This window comes from Stegodyphus dumicola, chromosome 6 (genome assembly GCF_044657685.1).
Source record: "Stegodyphus dumicola isolate Sdum_Otavi_A_Nest chromosome 6, ASM4465768v1".
Taxonomy (NCBI): domain Eukaryota; kingdom Metazoa; phylum Arthropoda; class Arachnida; order Araneae; family Eresidae; genus Stegodyphus; species Stegodyphus dumicola.
Window position 1 is genome coordinate 197,624,972 of NC_140773.1, and position 20,875 is coordinate 197,645,846.

Sequence of the window (20,875 nt, forward strand, 5' to 3'; positions counted from 1 at the left end):
TGCTAAATTGTAGATTGTTTGGGGATATGCAGTCATGTTTGTCAAGAAATATTAATTCCCTCTAGAATCGCAGCACAATCGGAATTGCGGCAGGATCTGACGGTTTACTTCTTCCGTGAAGTTGTTTTCATCTTAGCTGAAATTTGTTTCCGTTTGGCCTTATCTTTGGCTCGTTTTCTGTATTCCGCTTTTCTCCCCCTCGACGCGCAGATGGTTCCTTTTAATCTAAATGAAATTCACTATGAATTACCTTAATAAGAATAACTAAGAATTGACATAATTACACTGAACAGTCCTAAATAAGTGGTTGTGTGTCGCTAAATATAGTGCGGGCTATTAAAAGCAAGCATATCTTAAAAAAAAAAAAAAAAAAAAAAAAAAAAAAAAAAAAAAAAAAACCATGGAAATAATAAATCTAGCTTTAAAATCCAACATGCGCTCTACCGTTCCGAGTCAAACCAAAGGTGAGCCTAAGTTGCCAACTGGCTGCAAAAAATTCTAAATGCCTTGCTTCAGCTTGAAGACATAATAGCTGTGTCTTGTATATACTCGATGAATATTAATTTGAATTATTTCATTTGTACAGGATGGCCCAAAGTTAATTTTTTCGGTTAGCTCTTAAAAAATAGTTACAATGCTTCTCCATTTCCCAGCAGACGTTGCTATGGGAACCAGGTGACTTCTGTTGACTTCTACATATCGTTCTATTTATTATTTGAATACGCCCGGCCTAGACAGCAAATGATACAGGGACTCCAGATGTTACTGATAGGGTCAGTCTGATTCTATCAGCAGGCGCGTAGCCAGGGGGTGCCCTGGGCGCTCGGGCACCCTCCCACTTCACCACTACCTATATTTAAAGAAAGTGCTAATTAATCTTCAATAGATAAGACGTGTTTAAAATATAGCTGCGTAATACTGTACTCCTTTGTACGATGAATTCCGTGGGCTTGTTCTGAAGATATCAAACCAGGGAGGTTAGTCCCAACAACAACAACTTAACTTATTTAGACTTAAACTAACGTTATCCAAAATTTCTAGAGCTTGGACTCGTATCGGATTAAAAAGGTTATTTATTTTACATCCTCAATTTCTGTCTAGGATATTAACAAAACTTCAGAATTTTCATTTTGGATCTAAACTCTAGTGGGGAATTTTAAAATTTCTTGTAAAATTAATTACTTACATTGTCATGTAATTATTATTTGATTTTCATTCAGGAAACTGTAAAATAATGTGAGATATGTTAACAAGGAATAACAGAATTTAGTGCATTCAATAAAATATGAAAGCTTTATTGTCAGATTAAGACAAAAACTTTAAAATAAATCAAAATGTATTAAAAAAAGTATAGCAAATAATATTTCATTATTGAGAAAGTACAAGGGATAAGGAAACATTTTCCATTTCATCAGATTAATATTCCTCTTCTCCTTCCTCTTCTGCGCCTTCAGTAGAATCGATGCCAACTTCTTCGTAATCCTTCTCCAGAGCTGCGAGATCTTCACGCGCTTCAGAAAACTCACCTTCTTCCATACCTTCGCCGACATACCAATGCACAAAAGCCCGTTTTGCGTACATCAAATCGAACTTGTGATCGAGACGAGCCCATGCTTCAGCAATAGCTGTGGTATTTGATAACATGCACACTGCACGTTGAACTTTGGCCAAGTCCCCTCCAGGCACTACTGTGGGCGGTTGGTAGTTGATGCCAACCTAAGAAAAGTGATGAAGAGCTATGAGTATAGTATTTATTAAAAGACATCAAGCCGTAATAAATTCTATAAACGTTTATTATGTTTCTGCTGCTTCAGTGGCGTAGTCAGAGGTTTTGCTGCCGGGAAAGATCTTTAAGTTGCGCCATTCTTGATACACAAGCAATAAAGTAAAAAATGTGAAAATGACATATGCAGAAATAAATTTAAGCTCTATACATTTCAGTTCCACCATCTGAAACTGAAACGCATATTATTATTTTATTTGATTTTCTGTTTACGAAACTATCATTGATACTGCAGAGGTCTATTTCTTTCCTCCAGTTGCTGTCATGTAGATAGTATGGGAAGATTCTTAAATACAAAATATGCATTTGTGATTCTAAAATATTCCTTAAATTATATTTATTTAGAAAACCCTTCTTGCAACTACGAGTACTTTCAGCAACTCTGAGGAAAGTTCGCAGTAGTACTATAATATTTAAAATTTTACTATGGAAATTGTATTTTAGAATAAACTGCAAAAGCTCAAAAAGACTTCCTTCCACGTCTCAGTTTCATTTCCCCAATCAGTAGTAGAAATAAAACCCTGAAATATTTCTCCCTTAAATATTTCGACGGATGATGGTCCCTTCGACGGATGATGGTGTGACCCATCTCGCTTGTCTGATATCACAGTAAGCCCACGAAATTCATGGTGGTAAAGAGGTAGGATTCCACTTGTCGTTGGGAACATCCTTTGGCAACATACAGATGACAGTACGACTTTGCTCAGTGCCGCCCCGAATTTTGAAAGAGGAACTGTCCTCCAAGGGAACAGTTCTAAGGGTCTCCCACCTCCTCTTCCCTTACCACCAAACTCTCGTGAGGACTTGCGGCGCTTCGCACATTTAGAGTGCCCATGCCACACAGACACTATACATTTACAAGCATCTATGCTTTTTCCGAGATTCGAACTCGGGCCCTTCGTGCGGTACTCAGCGTCGTTAGCCACTGTACTAGTTGGGCGGCTTAATGGATGATAAAAAATGAACGTAGTTGTTGAAATCTTGTAGTGATTCCTTTTTCTAATCTTGTACTGAGGGGATTTTATGCAGAATAAAAAGAATTTTTTCATCTAAGTTTAGTTTCATATGGCAATTCAGGATCTCGTTATTCTTCACCTGCTTTAATGATCTATATCATCCAGAAAACTATAGAATTTATCCAGAGAAGAGTTATATAAAATTTAGCGCGTCTTCCGATTAAATATCTAATGCAAAATATCTAATGCAAAATGAAGCAGAAAGAGCATACACATACTACATTCGAAATTATCTTTCTTTAATTGTCTCTTATTCATAAAAATTTTGTACTGTATCTAGTCTCATTTTTAATTATCTGTGGCATTTTCATAAATGAACTTTTAAAATCCTAGTTAGAAAAACGGGAGAGAGAGAGATAAATTATATACATGTTTTTCTGTAGTCGGTTACATATCCTTTTTGTTCACATGTACTCTTTCGCACAGCAGATGAAGCAGTATATGATCCACTTTTGCGAAACATGAAAGTAAACGATTATCATTGAGATTTTTTTCCACTCATAATTGAATAAATTCTTCCAAAAACCTGAGCTATAAATATGAGCATGCTTGATATATACCTAAAACTTCTAAAAATATTAATTTATAATTGCTATTTAGTAAGTAAGTAGCTATTTAATACTGATTGAGTACGCTATTTATAAGTGTGAAAAAAATTTTCAAAACTATATTTGAAAGTATTTTAAATTTGCTGGTATTACAGAAAGAATAAACTAAATATACATTGCGATTTTTAATCCAAAAGGGCTGTTAGTCTCGAAATGGGATTTTGCATCAAATCACTATAAATACTTCTTTTCACTTTTCATTCGAGTCTGTTTCCATTCGCCAAATGTATGTATGTGTGAATGCAATGTATTTATATTTCAAATTGTATCTGTCTACTGTGGATTAACAAACTAAATTATTTGCAAGCAACAGATGCATTTCTGAAGAATATTCATTTCTTACATTTGAATCGGATTCATTTACACATTAAAAATGCATTTAATTTACGATTAGTCTAATTAAAAATATTCAGCATTTTCGCAGAATGATTACGTATTTTTTATTATTTAATTCATATTTTGTAAAACTGTAATGCATTTTTGATGAATAAATTCAACAATCTGAAAGCGAGCATTGAATGAAATAAAACATTTTTATCTGCAGCGCAGAGACTATCTATCGGAAATTCTAAAGATATGCTGTTTTTAAGTATTTTGGGAATTTGCTGCTGAATTAAATTTTATGTTTCTTAAGTGCGAAGAACATGGTATTTAGTAAATAAAGATAACACAAAGGCCGTTAATAATAAAAAGACAAAAAAAAAAAAAAAAAAAAAAAAAAAATCGTAAGCTACCTTACTAAGAAAACTAAACACTCATATGAACTGAGAAAAAACTTAATATATATATATATATATATATAAAGAAAGGAAGCCAAAATTTAGGAATTCTAGACGTATGTTGCTATACTGCTTTTAGAATTTTGGGGATTTTGCTATTGAATTTTATGTGGTCCAAGTGCGAAGAAAACAATTCTTAATTATGTTAACGAACTCGAAATGTTATGCAACAAAGTATCCAGTCCAGTACTATAGCTGCTTATCCAAAAAAATTGTAAGTCTGAGAAAAAGGATTGCATTCAGCTGACTGAATTCGCTCTCCTGCGTAATCAAAATAATTGGCAAGCGTTCAATGGGGTTATCTGCAAGTAGGAGGAAGAGAATCTCTTCCGCTTAGTTTGCCAAGAGCAAAGAACTGTCGTTATGAACGTGCGTCAAAGTTTCAATGAACTGAGTCATATTCTGCTATTTTATGAAAGTTTAAGTACTAGTCCGAAGTGAAATATTCACATTATCTTTATTATTCTCCTCTCTGCTGAGGGCCGAATACAGCTCGGAGATGAATTTACTAAGTGCACATTGGTACACCAACCATGAAAGTGGTTTCTAAAATGGACCTATGGTTTTCAACTGCTAAATTCGTTGACGTGATGTTTAAGAGAACTCGTGAAAGATTTTCAGTTATAAGTGTTATGAACAAAAAACTTTTATGCAAAACATGTCTTTTATCTAATTGAAGTCTTTTAATAGTGTTTGGCTTTGTAGTTTTATTAGAGCTCAATATTTTCAGTTCCCCCCCATCAGTTTGTTTATGAGCTTTTTATATCGTATTATTTATATCGATGAAATTATTGAATATAGAAAGCACCTGTTGCGCTAAAATAAAATCTCTTTCTAATTTTCATTAATAATCAGAAGTATTCTGATAAATTTGGTTTCATCAAAAGGAGAAAGACGAATTCATTTTCTATAGATCTATGAATATTTCTAAATTCAGTTAATCAGATGCTGAAATTTTCCAGTACATCGCTGTAATTTTGATTAAGGGGCAATTTAAACATTCGCCAACAACATTTTTTCGTCTATTACAAATCGGAGCAAAATTCTCACAACAGAATTTGGCAATTACAAACCCATTAGCTCAATGTCGGAAGCTCCTCCCACGGTTGCGATAACAGTGTACAGTTAGGAAATCCGAGACCGGAAGAAAATAACATATGACATGAGACATAAAAAGAATCAATATGCGTATATAAGATACATGAAGAAAAGATGACTTATTTCGAGAACAGTACTCAACCGCGTATTCTTTCTGCTGTGTAATTTCTCACCTGGTAATTTAAGAATATTGTAAATTTCATAGTGTAACAACGAGTATGTATAACAGCGTGTTAAAATGCAATGTAACCAGGATAATGTTTAATTTCAAAGCTAGTTTTGGTAAGGGTCATATGGGGGACATGACTTCCCAACCACGATCCAATAATTTAATACGTGTTGCTAAATATGTGTGAGGCCTCGCATTGTCGAGGTGGAACACGGTTCTTTTGCGATTTGCCAATTCTGAGCTTTTCTCTTCGATTGCTTCCTCCAGTTTCAAAAGTTATTGGCAGCAAACATCTCAGTTGATCGTTTGGTTGCTTGGAAGTAGCTCTCAATGCAGAACATCTTTTCAATCCACCAAACTGACAGCATGATCTTTTTCAGATGCATTCTAGATTTCGATATGATTTGCGCTGATTCATCTTTCTTGGACTATGACCTTTTTCGATTAATGTTTATCGTAGATAATCCATTCTTGATCACCAGTGAAAATTCATTTAAAAAAAGGTTGATTGCATTGTGTTTGAAATGTGCGTTGAAAATATTAATTCGTTGGTTTAAAGTGAATTTCTTTGAATTCATGTGGAACAAAAATATCGATGAATCCAAGATATCTTATGTGATTCTCATCGTCGACTTCAGAAGGTTGGTCAGAAAGTTAGTCATCTTCAAGTGAAAGATCTCCAGAATGAGTTTTTTAAACCAGTTCTGACACCTGCATTCTGTTAAGCAATCATCATAAATTTCACATATTTCTTTGTGAGCCTTAATCACTTTCTTGCCTTTATGAAAATAAAAAAGTAAAATACACTGGTCATCATTAATTAAGAAAAAATCACAAAAATGACGATTACTCAAAAAGTTACTTGTAAAATTTAATGAAATTGAACCACAGTATACAAATAATAAGGTAACATAATAAGGTATAAAGTAACATGAAAAGAAATTACCAGATAAGTATGGTGTTATAGAAATTAGCGTATATATAAAATGAACAAATTGGATGTGTCAATTTGGTATAGGAAAATTACCTTCAATATGGCTTGTGGACTCCTCTAGAAGCAATAGAGCACACACAACCATGTGTGATGCTGTCAATTATGTGGTCTACCAGTTCTGTAGGAAATGAGAATCATTGTTATTGCAAAGCAGTTGTAAGCGTGGCAAGGGTCCGAAGAGGGGGATTGACAGTAGCTATACATTTTCGTAAAGTATCCCAAGCATGCTCGATTAGGATTCAGGTCCGGTGATCGAGCTGGTCACTCCATATGTTGAATTGTTTGCTGCTGAAGATAATTATCCACAATGTAAGTCGTGTGCGATCTAGCGTTGTCGTTCTGTAGCAGGAAATCATCACCTATTGTCAGGCTGCGCACATAAGTATCAAGGATGTCATCTCTATAGGCGTTCACTGTTTCACGTAGAATAATATGGAGATCTCTGCGTCCACCCAAAGAGATATCACCCCAAATACAAACACTATCACCTCCGTATGCAAATCTTTCATTGATGTTTGATGAATGATGACGAGTTTCAGGTTCTCTCTAAATCAAATAACGCCTACAACCGCTTTGGAGGCTAAATCTGGACTCATCAGTAAAAAGTGTCTCCCTCCATTGTTCAACCATGCAGTAAGCATATGACGTGTCCACCTCAAACGCTCCCTTATATGACGTGACGTGAGCGTCATGCAAATGGTTGGTCACCTCGCGTACAGATCTCCTTCGTGAAGCCTGCTATGCGGTTGACGTTCACATCAACATTCCCGTGGCTGCAGCAAAGGAGGATCTGAATTGAATCGGAGTGGCGGATAACAGCAAATATTAGACATCGGCGCACGTCGTAGCGGTTGGCAGTCCTTGGCTGAACCTCCTGAATGTTTAATCTGCTGTTAGAAATTATCACCAAAGTTTACGAATCACAGGACTCGCATTTAGCTGTCTTCTGTCTGACCTTTCTCCTGCCTCTAGTCTCCCAGTAGCTTTCCATCGCAATTTTTCCGCCAAATGATGCTTGGAGATCATTGTTACAAATTGGCTACGCCAGATTTCGTATTTCAGTACAGCGGAATTTGTGGAATTTCTGTCAAACATGCAATTTTATGCTCTTCGCAGATGACATAGTCCGATTGCAGTTTTGCTCAGCAAGTTTAACTTGACAACATATTCACATTTTATACGGATTATTTTATTTTTGATTGAGTTATAGCTATTTTTGTGATTTTTCCTTAATTTTTGGAAACTAGTATATGTTAAAATGGTTATTTTTGCACTCCATGTTAAAATTAAAAGTAAAATTACAGTTGTAAACAAAAATGCACAAAATTTTTTTCCGATAGCAACCTGAAAGTATCAGCAGCGAAATCTCAAAAGAAAAAAAGGATGCAAGTTTGTCAGAAGAATAAAACATAACGCTATCTATTTGTACAAACCGAAATTACTTTCTTTCGAATAAATGTTACGAAAAATATCAGTTAATTTTACATTTATTGGATGAATATATAGAATGGGTAACGTTTAAAGAAATATGAAACAGTTGAAGAAATGATGTAACGAATTATGGTTTTAAAAATGAAAATATTTGCTAATTATAAATATACTTGATAAATATTTCTTACTTACTTTAAATCCGGTTGGGCACCAGTCGACAAACTGAATTGAGCGCTTTGTCTTAATGGCAGCAATAGCAGCATTCACGTCTTTGGGTACTACATCACCACGGTACAGCAAACAGCAAGCCATGTACTTCCCATGCCTTGGATCACATTTAACCATTTGGTTGGCAGGCTCAAAACAAGCATTTGTTATTTCAGCTACAGTTAATTGTTCGTGATAAGCCTTCTCAGCTGAAATTACTGGAGCGTATGTCACCAGTGGGAAATGAATTCTGGGATATGGAACTAGGTTTGTCTGGAATTCAGTTAAATCGACGTTCAAAGCTCCGTCAAATCTGAGAGAGGCAGTGATGGAGGAGACGATCTGTCCAATCAATCGATTCAAATTTGTATACGTTGGCCGTTCTATGTCTAGGTTCCGGCGGCAGATGTCATAAATGGCTTCGTTATCGACCATAAACGCGCAATCAGAATGTTCTAGAGTAGTGTGCGTTGTAAGAATTGAGTTGTAAGGTTCTACAACGGCTGTTGACACCTGCAAGAAGAAATCAGGTTTTTTTAAGCTTTAAGCATATATGCAGATGCAATCTGAATGATTGAAGTTAAATTTGTATCCATTAATTACAATTAAAATGTTGTATTATAAGCCTGAAATGGTTAAGTATAATGCAGCTTCTTTTTTGGCACCATTGGTTTAAATAGTGGTCACCTTTGTATTATAAGTATTTAAACACTTTAAAAATATGCAGGAGATAATAAATTATATTAATATGAATTTGGGCATTAATGTTTTAGAAATACACAAAGGAAAGCTGCATTTAATTTAAATAAAAAATTTTCATTGTGTGAGTCATTTATAATGCAAATTTAATTTTAATTAGTAGTTATGTTTTGAGTAGTTACTTTAAAACTGCTAAAGGGGGATTTAATTTAATATGACGGCGAAAATTATTATCTATTTGCCCTAACAGAGTTGTGATTTTGTTATTAAACATTTTAATTCTAGTTATTATAAGAATAAACAGAGTTAGCCCAATGTAAATATACAAAAGAATGAGAAATGTAAGTTTTGTATTAGTTGCAATTATATTATACTCCCGAAATGAATAATGAACAGCCATTTACTTCATCCTAAAATTCTTTGTTAATGTACACACATCATTCTTTTAAAATGCCTGATAATTATGCGTAGAAGAGTCAACTCCATTTTACTAAAGTTTTACTCTATCATAATTTAAGTTAATCGGTTAAAGTTAAAAATATCGCAGATCGTGATAGCGCATACATACATTGTGTTATTTTGAAAGATTACATTTGCATCTTAAAGCTGTAATTTTATAGAGCGGTACTTTAAGTATTTATCAGTAAAGAACTTAATAACTTTTATGTAGCGATTACTTTGTATGTTTCTCAATGGATGAACACGTAATCTAACATGAAATACCAACCTGAGGTGCTGGATATATAGCGAATTCCAGCTTTGATTTCTTTCCATAGTCGACTGATAGTCTTTCCATAAGTAAAGATGTAAAGCCAGATCCTGTGCCACCACCAAAACTGTGGAAGATTAGGAATCCCTGAAGTCCAGTGCATTGATCCGCAAGTTTTCGTATTCTGTCTAAGACTAAATCTACGATTTCTTTGCCTATAGTATAGTGACCTCTGGCATAATTGTTGGCTGCGTCTTCTTTTCCAGTGATGAGTTGTTCAGGGTGGAAAAGCTGTCGGTATGTACCAGTGCGGACTTCGTCAACCACAGTAGGTTCAAGGTCTACATAGACAGCTCGAGGTACATGCTTCCCTGCTCCAGTCTCGCTGAAGAAAGTGTTGAAAGAATCATCACCTCCTCCAATAGTTTTATCACTTGGCATCTGGCCGTCGGGTTGAATGCCATGTTCCAAACAGTACAATTCCCAACAAGCATTGCCGATTTGCACACCAGCTTGCCCAACATGTATACTAATACATTCACGCATTTTGGAAAGTTATCGAAGAATAGCTGAAAGAAAAAATAACTTTTTATTAGCTTATGTAATAACCTGATATTCTAAGAAACTGAGAATAGTAATCCCTGAATTAAAAAAAACTATAAATCTAGTGCATTTGGAACATTTTAGTAAAATAAACAATTGCCAGATCTGCTACTTTATACAATGTTACAAATCTTTCGAAAACACATAAGAAATTTAGTCTTTAAAACGAAATTTTGCAACCTAAATTCTCGGTTTTTGATTTTACTCTACAGTCATTAATAATATGAAAAGCAAGGGTTGGAATAGTATTAATATTCTTTAAAATAACACACAGCACTGCCACCACCACATCGATTTCTTAATGGATCTGTCGATCAAGTAACTATTCGTAATTATTGTAGATCTTGTTGGAAAAAGCTTCATAATTATATATTATAAAAGCTCTAAAATCATCCTATTATTTACTACTTGAGTGCTCACGTAGAAAGGACCATATTGGTTTTCCTACAAGCCCCCCCCCCAAAAAAAAGGCATAGTCATATTTTTGAAATTATGGCTTTAATTAATTGCTGCTTTCAATAAACTGTATAACTTACCTTCAATTTTTTCCAGAGGAATCTAATTCCAGTTGTTACCAGGAACTGCAGTTATCCGAATTTCAGACATGCTAAGTTGAAAGGAATGAATATATTCATATTTTATGACCAACGGTAACAATCTTCAAGTTTTTCAATCTTGTATTTATTTATAAAATCTCAAAAGTTTACAACGTCTTTTAAACTTTCATTGCAGTTGTGCGAAATTCGCCCTGTCTAATGAGACCCTTCATTAAATGGATAATGTTGAATTCTAGAAAAAGTTTCTCTTGATGGACAACATTTTAAATTCACTATCCTTCTTTTGACTATATTCTCCTTCAACTAAAACCGTTAAAGCTAAAACATTACAACTAAAACCAAATGAAACTTCAACTAAATTATCATTTGAATGCCGGAAATTATTCTTCGAATTAAGATCGTTAGAAGGATTGTACAGAGCGCCTTGATCGTTAACTTTGAAATCATAAAGAATTACATAATTAAGTGATATATTAAAAGTAGAGTATGGGCCAACCGTTGCATACGAGGAAGAGGGGGATTTATATCCCCCTCTTCCTCGTATACACACATACAGGTTTAAGAAGCACTTTTTGCTTTGAATAAAGTTGATGTTCTAATTTCGAGATGGGTTAAAAACTAGTAACTTTCCGCAGGTTTCGAGTTATAATAATCATTTTTGAGGGCTTTTAAACTCATCCTTTCGTTTCGAATTTTTACATCCAAAATACTCATTAGCTTCAACAGCTGACAAATTAGCAGCTAAATAAAAGGAACGAAAAATGAGATATGCCATTAATGTAACTGCTATTATTGTTGGTTAGCTGTTGCGACTGTTCCTGTAGTAAGTTTAGAGTGTCAATTAGGGTTTTCGTAACCGTTCTCACTTTAAAGTGGATTCAGACAATAAGGCAGGGGTAGAACCAAAGGAGGGAATCAGAAGATTCTCTTGGAAAATGAATCTTGCTTTAACTTATCTGTGTCCGAAGACCATCGCATGCTCTTCTTATCATCAGGAAGGCTAAAGCAACCACAATCGAGGAACTCGGCAGAAAAGTGAGAACGTCAGGACTGTGTAACGCAGTTGAGCAAAGCAATAAGGGGCTAACTAACGCAGAGAAGAAGGTCAGGAGAACCTGGTCGAAGAGTTACATAGCTTGGTAACTGAAGTTTAAGTTCAATTTAATTGAGTCCGTAATCTTAATGATTTTGTATGTAGTCAATTCTTCTTCCCACATTATATATATACCACGTATTTATTTTGTAATTAATTCATTCATTTGTTTGTTGCCATCTTCAAAATATGCAATACTTTTTAATAAAAATTAGTCCCATCACATATTATTAAAAAAGAGCTAAATTTGATTTTGTCCAGTTATTAAATTTGCTGCATCTCTTCACGCGTAATCTGTATCTTTATCTGTACCACTTTTATCAATGCTCATTTTGATTACTGATAAAAAATTTAGTAAAAATTAGTCTTAATACACATGATTCATTTGAATCGACTGAGCATGATCTTTTCTAGTTATTAAAGCTGGCTTACCACTTGCATCTGCAATACTAATTTTGATTAAAAAGAAATTCGATAAAAATGAGCAGTATTAAAATGAAATTTAACTTGACTTTCTCCATTTATCAAAGCTGGTTTATTACTTGCATTTGTAGTGTTTTCTTTAAATAAATTTCAATAAGAAAAGCCAATTTCAATAAAATGAACTGAACTTGGAACTTTTTTGCAATTATTAAAGCTGGCATATCTCTTGCATCTGTAATGTATATTTTCACTGAATATTTATTCAATAAAAATGAGCCTTAAAAGACGCGATTAGAAGGAAATGAACTTGATTCCGGTTATTAAAGCTCTTACATCTCTAATAAAGTATCCTAGTTACATTCTTGATGATGGTATGATGTCACTCAACGATTCGTCGCTTCAGTCTTTAACGCACAAGCAGGGGCCAGAGCTAGTGCAATCGGTGCAGTGGCACTGGGCGGTAAAACTTTCAGAATTTAGAGACTTAAGATGCAGCAAAATTTAGGGATGTCAAAATTTTTAGAATTTAGAGGAGGCAATGGGTAGCAGAATCTAAGGGCTACAAAGCTTTTAGAATTTAGATAGATGAGGGAAGCAGAATTTAGTACCCACATATGTTGCACAGGGAGCAAAATGCTTAACACCAGCCCAGATGAGAGTGTTCGCTATAACTGAAACAAAGGTAATAATTACTTCGATCAGTTGTTTTCAGTTGTGTGCTGAAGATTGTTTATAAAGGCGTTGCGAAATATTCCAGTATTTTTACTCAGACTGCATGGATTTAAAATTGAACGACTGATGTGTTTGTGGGATGACAGAAAACACATCTAATCTGTTAAAATAACCAATTGTTTTTCTTTTCGATAATAATACGAATATTAGACGGCTGTTTGTTCCATACTTAATACAATCTATTAAATTTTGCATTATTTTAGTTATTCTCATGCAGAGTAGGGAAAGCGGTTATTCCTCAGGCCGTTGGCCAACAATATGAACAGTCTCAGCAAGATGGCATAAAATCACGAGCTTGGCGGTTTCACTTGGCCAGCTGGGAGATACCTTGAGACGAAACTTCATTGGCCCAATATGGGTGGGTTGGAGTAAGTCCTATGTAAGACCAGTGCGGCTTCAGACTTCCCGCGTAGTACTGGTGGGTAGCATTTTCGACGATCAGTCAGATCTCCAAGTGTTCATTTCCCCGCCACTATGATTCCTGCAAGCCGGGAGTGGGGATTCCTGACGGCCAGGATCCTTGCTCGCGGGTGGTAGCAGTGCTTATAGAGCAAATTTTTAATTAAGTCTGTCTTCTCGGATTGGGGTGCCTAGCGGCTCTGAAGTACATTAATACGGACCCGGTTCCTATGATCAGAAAAGGCAGCCAATGATGTCTAGGATGGTCGTGGCTTCGGCCATCCGAGTGGACTAACGTGATGGCCAGAACTGCGGTTTTTCAATAGGCTTTCCCACTCTTCGACGTCTCCGTGCGCCTGGGAGTGGTGACATCGGGATGCCGGTGTAGCGAAAGGGTGCTAAGAGAGAGTCTGAATTTTTAAAATACCGCCGCAATGGAATGGGATCGCTTTGCGAGCGGTTTATGAGTACGAATCGAGGACTCCCTTTTCGGGAGCTTTTTGACGATGTCCACCTCGAGTAGTCATTGTAAGCCGTCCGGTTGCCCGGTCCTGCTGCCATATGCCTAATACGGAGAGAAGAGCACATGTATTTTACTATAAAGTTTCCACTGATCGACTTATCTCGCCACCGTTTGTAACAAGATTTGTAACGGATATTGCCCCCTCCCAGAGAGTATTTCTCTAAAAGGAGATTTATCTCATCTAACTTCTGTGTGTGCGGCAAGGCTGGTACTCCAGACCATTACATAATAGCATGTCCATTCACAGAGGCGTGGCACATGCGGCTGCCAGTTGATGATGCATCATTCATGAGGAGCTTCTTCATTAAGCAACCTGCTCTACTGAGGAAACAGTGTAACGTCTGCATAATGTAAAGTATAATGTTATAAGGTATTTCTCCCACCTTCCTATGGTTCCTTCGTGGTGTAGTGGTTCTGCATGCTGGGCCGGTTTTCCAGAGGTTCGTGGTTCGATTCCCGGCAAAAATCCTAACGTCTTTACAATGTCCGAATCAGTACTTTGTATTTGTGTAGTATGTAGGAATTTATTTAGGCCCTATGTGTAAACTGTTTTGTATTGGTATTTAGTATTTGTGCCTGCATTCGTATTAAAATATGGATAGTATGCTCAATATCTGTGTAGTTTATATAGCACAGTTTAATAGTTGTGTATTCGTATCAAATATCTGTGTAATAGTGTAATTAGTACCTGTATACATGCTTTCTTTCGTAATTTATCGTATCTGTATATCTGCATTAGTATTTGTATATCTTCGTAATGTCTTGCTTTAGTTTTTGGAATATGTGTCTGCATAGTATCTGTGTAGCAACGTGTAAAAGGTATAGTCTGGTGCCTTTATCAGCATATGTAACATCGTAATAAACTCTCCATTCCTTTTTTGTGGGGGGCGCCGCGGGTGTTGCACTAAACAGTTGCGGGATCCGGACAATACCTGATTAGTCTATGTAAGCCGCCCGGATGTCCGGACCCGCTTTCACCTGTCAACTGCCTAATAGGGAGCTGCAGGGTTCATGCGTGTAGTGCCTAACATCGAGATGGCAGAACACGAAATTTAAATAGACTTATGCATAGTTATCGATCATTTAATCGGCATTTGATGTTTCTATATACACTGGTGCCTTTGCTGCCTTAATTTACTAAAAACTGGAATTATATACCTCTTCTACGCATGGGAAAGGAAAAATTAAAAATTGAAAAATTAAAAAAGCTACCGAGGGAAAAAGTTTGAATTGAAAAGTAATAGAAACTTTATTAAAAAGTCTCCTTAATTTAATCTACAAAGTGAACTAAATAGGAAAAATATATTTTTCAATTACTGAAGTACCCTACAGAAATATTTTCCTTATTAACTAAAGATAAAATCGCAAGGCTGGTAACAATTACGAATTTTAAATGAAAATTGTCAAAGAAAATAGCTAATTCCTTCTCCCACCTAAGTCAAAATCTATCAACTTTCACCAATTGTTTCTATTTAGATCCTATTGAACATCGATGATTGTTCAGTTTAATTAAAATAGTTTTAAACTTTAAATAAAATAAATCACTTTGCTGGTTTTACTATCTTTTTCGATTAATAACTACGAGAAGCCGTTTGATTTTTTTTATCTTTGATCGTTGGATGGTTTTGAAAGTATAAAAAAGTAAAAACTTTCCATAGTTGTAATAATATGCATATTGACCTTTAGAAAGGATATCTTTAGAAAGGAGGTCAAAAACAAATGCTATTCAATTCCTGTTCAGTACAACAATTGAAGATCTATTTCATTTATAAAAATATCAAACTTAAGTCTACAGTTTGCTAATTAAAATGCTTACAGATCTTCATTCTCATATTTTTCTCTTTGTTTTAGAGAAGAAAGAAGACATATGACTATATACTACGTTTCCGTAGATCCAAAGCCATCATATGATCCTTTCAGGGAAAATCATTCTATTTTCGGAGGCAAACTTCGCATTTTGTTCAACGTGACTTACGCAAATGATGTTGATTCACGCTCAAGTCACTAGGGAAATCATTTGTGCGGAATGTTCCATTTGTGGCTACACTGGGCTTCATTACGACATGATGGCATACGGAAAAAGCATAGCACTAGCCTTCCCTAAGCAAAAAGCAATATTATAGAAAGGTTAATCTGTTTCTTTAGAATAACGGCATTTGGTTCGGTTCTTTGAAATTTTAGACAAAATTCCAACAATATTTTTTTCTTATAGGTAGAATAAAAGAATTTGAACTATTAAACCTATACCAAAATGTAGAATATTCAATTAGAGACCGAACTACATAGCAGGGATATGAGCGCATTTCTATGAAAATACTTTATACGTCTTTCCTCTTCGAAATTTTGCAGAAAATATATTTTCAGATGTAAAATAACCATTCGAAGATTATCATAACTTCACTATAAATATATTTTAGGTACATCTTTATATACGATGATATATTCTTAAATGAAGTTTCTAAATTAATTATACTTGTAGAAATTAAACATATTTGTAGCCGTATGTTGTAATATTTTTTTTCGATGAAAATGTGTAGGAAAATTGATACAGTATTTTTCGGACAAGTTACAGGTAGAAGTGGGAGGGTCACCTGAATTTTCCCATTGGTTGTACAGTATAGTCCTACTGCACTTATTGCACATTTTCGCCCCAAATTTGAGGGAGTACACCCCAGGAAATAAGGTAGATCATTTTACTTGGAAAAATCGACTTGGAATGCCTGAGAAGCTTTCACAAAAACTCCGGCACTCTTATGCAAATCGGCCAATGTACACTAACTCAAAATTCTCAAAGGTGCTCATACTATAAATATTTAAAAACCTAAAAAGATCAGTTTTTAGTTCTAAAAAGGCGGCCAGCCTTCATGAGTGCCCCAGTATAATTGTGTAAACTCGATACATTAATTAAAAAAGTAAACTAAAATCTTATTTTCATAAAGGTTCCGGGACACTTTTATAAAGGACTTTATCTCTCTTTGTCTTGTTTGACTAACCTACATGAGAGTTCCGGGTTCCGGTGCTCTCACGCAAAGATCCCCTTGCTCTAAAAATGAGCGATACATAGTTAAGTCAAGATTTTTACGAAATTTTTGGGAACTTCTACTGAAATCCCAAATTTACAGACTTCTTCTGCGAGAGCCCAACAGTCGGAGAAACTGTAAAGCAAGAGATAATCCTTGGGCTAGGACAAGATAATTTACTTTCTCTTAGCCTTGTAGCAGTGTGATAAATTTTCGATGAAGATATTTTCTTTCCTTCTTTAGAGGGAATATGCCTGTGATGTATTCCTGTTTCAAAAAAAAATTACGTCTATGGCGCTCTTTAATATACCAACAACAACAAAAAAAAAAAAAAAAAAAAAAAAAAAAGCTCGAACTTAATTATTTACTTTTTTTCAAATACATCAGATCAGTTCAGAAAAGTACAGCAATGTAGTATAAAGAAGAGAACTTCTTCTAATAATGACTCGAGAGTAACTTGCCAATATTGAGAAATACGACATGAGCAATTACAAAGAACATAGCCATCCAGACGATACGATAGTTAGTGGCACTAAATTGGGTCGGATTCGAATCCCGGAGAAAGCATGGATGTTTGTAAATATAGAATGTCTGTACGGCATTGGAACACTCAAAGTGTACGGTGAGCCGAAAGTCCTCTCGAGTGATTTAGTGGTACGGAAAAAAGGGTTGGAAGAATCTCGAACCCGTCCCCTCGGGGTGTTGTCCTTCAACATTGGAGCAGATCTGCGCAAACTCGTACTGTAACCTCAAGGCTCTTGTTCAGGACAGTCACTCCTTGCCACGATAAGTTATGTGGGCAGGGCCTGACTTAGCCTACCTGGGACCCGGGGCAAAAACTTTTTGGGGCCCCCCTCCGCTTCACTACTTCCAGTAATGAACAAGCGAACTTTTGGAGATATTTAAATTTTTATAATAATAAACTTTCTATTCGATTTGGGGGCCCAGGGCAACTGCCCCGTATGGCCCTGGCTTAGTCAGGCTCTGTAGGTGGGCTTGTTCTGATTAGGTCAGACAAGCAAGATTAGCCACCACAAAAACAAAGAACATAAGATTACCGATGAAGGAGAATTGCACAGCCTTAAGCCAAACGTTCTCAATAGTCACTCGGCAGTTTTCCTTTCTTTTTATCGCCAAAGTCCAAATTCAAACGTGAGAGAACAGCAAAATCCCTCCAACCAGTCCAACCTCAATGTGAGAGTAATATAGCTTTTTGGGAGGGAGAGAGGGGGAGTTACCTTAATAAAAATCATGTTCGAACTATAAATATTTTAGATTAATTAATGTTTTTGAGGGCACATTTGGTGCTGTATTAAGCTTAATGCTTCCAGGTAGTCGACTGTGTAAATATCGAAGTAGTCGACTTCTGAATATAGCACATACAACTTTATATATCTCAAACATAAAATATTTTTAGAACTGTCTTATAAGTAACGCACTAGCTGATTCTGAAGACGTGTACTTTCAGGGTTGCGACAACACTGGAGAAGAGAGGAGAGCAATTAAATATTCTTGATACAAGTTACGTTAATGATAATTAAAGATTAAGAGTTTGTAAGTACTTTTGTATAATAAAACAGAATGAGCCCTATCGAAAACGACCATCTACTATTCTATAGGATTTTGGTCTGTTAGAGAGTTCAGACAGCTGATGTTCAGTAACCATGTTTTGCTGCATTCTCAGAAACACTGGTCACTTTTAGAGGTAGTCGTTTTGGAAATTCCACCTCGTGGCAGTCCGGCATCTACACTTTACTATGGATTTTGGTTTAACGATCTGGGTTGGTTTAGAAATGCAGAGGCTTATCACAGAAATTGGTCGTCATAAGAGAGTTCATTACCTTTCTTTAAAAATTTTCGGCTGCGTCGTACCTCCTAATAATAAGATATATATTCTCATATTGTGTTCTTTAACAATGACTGATTATTTATTAATGGGCTACGTTATCTAATATTTATTCGTTTAATATAATGTTTACTTAAACAAAACTAAACTAGTAAATATTTCAAACTGAAATTTCAATTTAAATCAGATTCTATATGCTTAAGCATAAAATATAGCAGTTGTAGCGTTAATAAAAATAGGGTGCTAGACATGCATAAACATTCCTAAATGACTGGAATAATATAATAACAGAAAAAATTCAGTTCTTACATAAATGTCAAGGTTACGTTATTTATAATATTTCGTCTTTTGAGTTTCCAAGTTCCTCGCATTTTACTTATTTTATTTTCAAGTGTTTACGAAAACAATCTGAACTTCCTGAAATACTTTATATTGATTATTTGCCTTTTAATACAACATTGTTTTAAGTCAAAAATTATATATTCTTATAATATTAATGTAAACCGTTGAATCTGAAATTTATGCTTTCCTAATATAGATACAGAAGTAATCAAATATATGTCATTTAAACTCAGAATATTTATAAGTTTAAAAATGTGTTTTGTTTCATGTTAAATTAGATTATATAAATAAATTACGTTATAACAATATGACCTACAGAACATAAATATTTTAAGATATTTAATCTATAGAAATAAAGAAAGAAGACTTGAATCATTTTTGTACAAAATTTAACTCGATGTCAGTATAAAAGATAAAACAAATACAGGAACAAAATTGAGTATTTTACCTGCAATAGAGTGCTAAGAGAAAAATGCTTCGAGGATCGGCTGCGAATGCGTAACGAACTTCGCACCAAACCCAAACTATTTTCTCTGCAGGAGCATCCGCCGCATCTTACCTGAACGGCAGCCAATCAAAGTACAAGTACCTTTTACGCATGCTCTGATGAGAAAGCACTATATGCGCAACAGGACCAGCTTCTGTGATGCGCAAGTTAAGTAAACTTCATTGATCCGTTCTGTGCTTTAGATTTATCACTGAACAGTGGTGCTGCTGCTAATGGCATGAAGAAAATTATAGTCTGGGTCGTAAAGCTCAAGCAAAATTTCGACCTGGTTCGTGATATGCATTCGTCGTTGCTTTTTAGGACTTGAATGTTTATTTAATCAATTAAAACAATCCAGACTTAAGCGTAATGACGGTTGATTCCATTTGAGAGAACGAAGGGAGGGTAAAGTTAAATGACTCATTTCAGAAGGGGTAGTCAGAGCAATGAATCAAGTATTTGGAACTAAATCTTTCCACTTTTAAAATCGAACTACTTGCTCTTGTAGAAATATCTTTATCATATCTCCTAAGATATATATTCATCTAAAGCCAATTATAAAATGTATTTCTAAGTTTCTTTGTATGTTTGTTCTCTTCTATTCAGTTTGAGGAAGCCAAGATAACAAAATGGTATGGATCTTTTAGTTTAAAATTATAACAATCTATTGCAGACTCAAATGAAACAACGTACTTATTCAAAAACTATAGCTTTAAGAAATAATTAGCTGTAGTACAGTGCTGATTAAGTTCGTAAAGCTATGCCATTTACAGCGAAGCCGTGGTGCTGAAAATTGATACAAAAATAATGCGCAAAAAAACTAATTAATGTTGTTAAATAAAAGATAAGTAAAATCTGAAAGCTTTCAGATTTTATATTACCCCAAAGGAACTTTTTCAACGTTTTGTGTGTGATCTTTATTAATTAAATATCATGCTCTTCGCACTTAAATCATAAAATTCATTTCAACAGCAACAGCACAAAATATTATAATTCCCGATTTCCAGCTTCTCACGCTGTAGAGAATTTTTTTTTTTTTTTTTTTTTTTTTTTTTTTTTTTTTTTTTTTTTGTACAGTGTTGCCATTGCTAGCTTTGAAATCTTGAATTTATTAACCAAAAATTCGTTAAAGTTTTACAAAATATGAAACAGATAATAAGGAAAGATTAAAACTCAATAGAATGAAATGGTGTATCATGTGTATTAAAAACATGTTTTATCCATCATAGATCAAATGTACTTTTTTAATGTTAAATAACGCAAGCTTTTTGTTTTCTTTTTCATCATGCTGCTCACATGTAAATGGCAATGGATTCTTTATTTTCTTGCAGAAATTCTCATTTTGTGAAATTTCTTT

At 34.9% G+C, this 20,875-nt stretch overlaps 1 protein-coding gene across 2 annotated transcripts; it reads right to left on the minus strand.

Moving 5' to 3' along the window:
• Window positions 1-1,274: 1,274 nt before the first annotated feature.
• On the minus strand, window positions 1,275-19,636 carry LOC118189599 (tubulin alpha chain, testis-specific). Of its 2 annotated transcripts, XM_035360228.2 has the most exons (5): window positions 19,480-19,525; window positions 10,633-10,703; window positions 9,512-10,062; window positions 8,071-8,598; window positions 1,275-1,716 (listed from the first exon to the last, which is right to left on the minus strand). In XM_035360228.2, the coding sequence occupies exons 3-5, from the start codon at window positions 10,037-10,039 to the stop codon at window positions 1,417-1,419; spliced, it is 1,356 nt and encodes a 451-aa protein (XP_035216119.1). In that variant the 5' UTR covers window positions 10,040-10,062; window positions 10,633-10,703; window positions 19,480-19,525; the 3' UTR covers window positions 1,275-1,416. The 2 variants fall into 2 exon arrangements, with proteins under 2 accessions (XP_035216119.1, XP_035216118.1); XM_035360227.2 differs by lacking the exon at window positions 10,633-10,703 and having other exon boundaries at window positions 19,480-19,636.
• Between the last annotated feature and the right edge of the window lie 1,239 nt (window positions 19,637-20,875).

Excerpts from the sequence above, each read along its gene's own strand:
- LOC118189599 (XM_035360227.2), bottom strand. The coding sequence starts at position 10,039 with ATGCGTGAATGTATTAGTATACATGTTGGGCAAGCTGGTGTGCAAATC. Across the intron at positions 8,599-9,511 it reads CTATATATCCAGCACCTCAG|GTGTCAACAGCCGTTGTAGA; the intron begins GTTGGTATTTCA and ends TTCTTCTTGCAG. Across the intron at positions 1,717-8,070 it reads GGTGCCCAACCGGATTTAAA|GTTGGCATCAACTACCAACC; the intron begins GTAAGTAAGAAA and ends CACTTTTCTTAG.